Source organism: Gavialis gangeticus, unplaced genomic scaffold, assembly GCF_001723915.1.
Source record: "Gavialis gangeticus isolate Ggan-Ray unplaced genomic scaffold, GavGan_comp1, whole genome shotgun sequence".
Lineage (NCBI taxonomy): Eukaryota > Metazoa > Chordata > Crocodylia > Gavialidae > Gavialis > Gavialis gangeticus.
Window position 1 is genome coordinate 24862939 of NW_017729006.1, and position 2164 is coordinate 24865102.

Below are 2164 nucleotides of genomic sequence, written 5' to 3' on the forward strand. Positions count from 1 at the left end.
CTGTTTCCCTGCAGGCAAGCCCAGCTTGAGTTTTGAAACGCGAAACTTTTTGAAAATTTTGAAACGATTCAACTTGCCTCATTTCGTTTCAAGGTTGTTTCGAAGCTCTGTTTCATTCTTATTTTGTTGTTTTGAGCTCAAAACGAGTTGAAACAGTGTCAAAACGAAACTGCTGGCAAAATTTTGCACAGTCCCAATGTACATGATTCCAATCTCCACACTGAGGAACAAAAAACATTGATATGTATTAGACTTTCATTGTAAGATTTTTAGCAATTAAATAATTTTGAGCTTTCTGTGAGAGACTTGCTTTGACTTTGTACTCCAGTCTTGGCTTTGCCACAGACTTCCTATGTGCTACTTTTGGTATGTCACTCCATTGCTAACTCCTCTGTCTCTGAATTAAACATAATTAACCTTCCTATCTGTAAGGTCTTTGGAGCAGGGCATGCCTCTGGTTATAGGTTTGTACAACACCTAGGAAAATGAGTCTCAGTCTTGACTGAGCCTTTCAATTTGGTCATTATACTAGTAATTAATAACACTAATCAGCTTGATTTTTTTGCTATTCAATTTTTGTTTTCCTTCTTGATTTTAGGAAGACCTCAAATTACTAAAATAAAGTTATGGCCAGTATTTTTTCCCTAAGAAGGCAAGTTTGGGGGTTTTTTTGCCCATTCAAGGATTAATGGAACTGAGAAGTTAAAAATTCCCATGGTGTGGTAAATCTATATAAATTAATCTGGTACCTTTATAGCCAACTTCTTTTCTTTTTTTAGAAGACTCTAAAGAAGAAAATATTCGTCACTGGTTGAATTCTGGTTTCTTGTAAGTTTTTGGTTATAATACTTAATCCATATTTGTTGCTATGTCAGCTTACCCTCATACACTTACTTATAGCACTAGTAAAGCTATATTTGAATGTATTGGAGTGATTTTCCAACAGACTATGCAGTTTCTACAGCACTGAAATTGTCTTCAGAAATTTCACTAGATTTATTTATTACTGAGTGAAATATATAATACATTTCTTTGGAGGTGGGCTTGACCAGAATAGAGCACTTTGTTGATCTGGCATTTTGCTTCAAAGCCACTGAACATTACAATGCATTTTCTAGCATAATCCTTTGCCTCATGGGGGTTGTAGATCAGCTTCTGTTCAGCTTCATGCCACTCCCCTAATGTAATCTACCCCTGTGCCATGGTGCATTATGGGTCATATAGCCATATCGCCTATCGAGGCTACTCCATGGTGGAAAGTGGCGGCGTCATGCAACCTAACTAAAATCCCTTTTCTCTCACATTGCACCACTACCATATCTGTTAAATGAAGCTTACCTCCTTGTTCAGTTTTTTTTTTACTAAGTTAATCTCTTCCTTTAAAACACATCTTGCATTTACAGCTTATCTACAAATGAAAACGTACAAGATAAAGAGGAAGCAGGTAAGACAATTAGAAAACCCAAGAGATCTGCTTTCATGGACAGTTTGTCAGTGATGATGCATATTGTGAGTATATCAAATAGTATGCTAACAGTTGGCGAAGATTGTGCTATTTGTCTCCCTCCAGTGAAGGCTGGTCCTGCTTATACAATACCAAAAAGCACAGTTCTCTATTTTCCTTTCCCTTCCATTTAGAATCTTTCATCCATAGGTAAGCTCTTGATTCTTTTATTTCTTCCATCTAAATAGGAAGATACTAAAAACAAATGTATTGCTAACTTATCAGTTCAAGTTAAATCACTGTCTTCCACCATCCCAGCTGCCTTGTGGGCCCCCTAGCCCTTCATTTCAAGAAGGCATGCTAGCACTTGGCCTGCACTTGGCTGCTCTAGTCAAGCACCCAGCAAGTCCCATCCCTGGGCTGTCTCAGTGCCAAGCAAGCACAGCCTCTTTTCCTAGCCCTGCTTTCCCTATCCCAGGCAGGCAGTGGGGGAAAGCATGGCTTCTGTGTCCCCCACATGAGCCCCAGGACCTGGGCACCCTAATCCTCAGGCTGTGACCCCACATCACTACCACCCCATCATGAAGCACCACACAGCATACACACAGACCTCAGCTATGAGCCCAGGAGACCCCCTGTGCTGGGCCCCTTAGACCCTGACCCTGGCACCTGCATACCCAGCCAGGGATCCTCATGCCCCCACACTCGGGGGGGGGGGGG

General features: G+C 40.9%; 1 protein-coding gene across 1 annotated transcript in view; it reads left to right on the top strand.

Moving 5' to 3' along the window:
- The window catches only part of CCDC129 (coiled-coil domain containing 129), a 113691-nt gene that overhangs the window by 21271 nt on the left and 90256 nt on the right, over positions 1–2164 (top strand). The window contains exons 3-4 of the mRNA XM_019508996.1: positions 780–828; positions 1404–1444. Coding sequence (XP_019364541.1) covers positions 780–828; positions 1404–1444 — 90 coding nt within the window. The remainder of the gene's footprint in view (positions 1–779; positions 829–1403; positions 1445–2164) is intronic.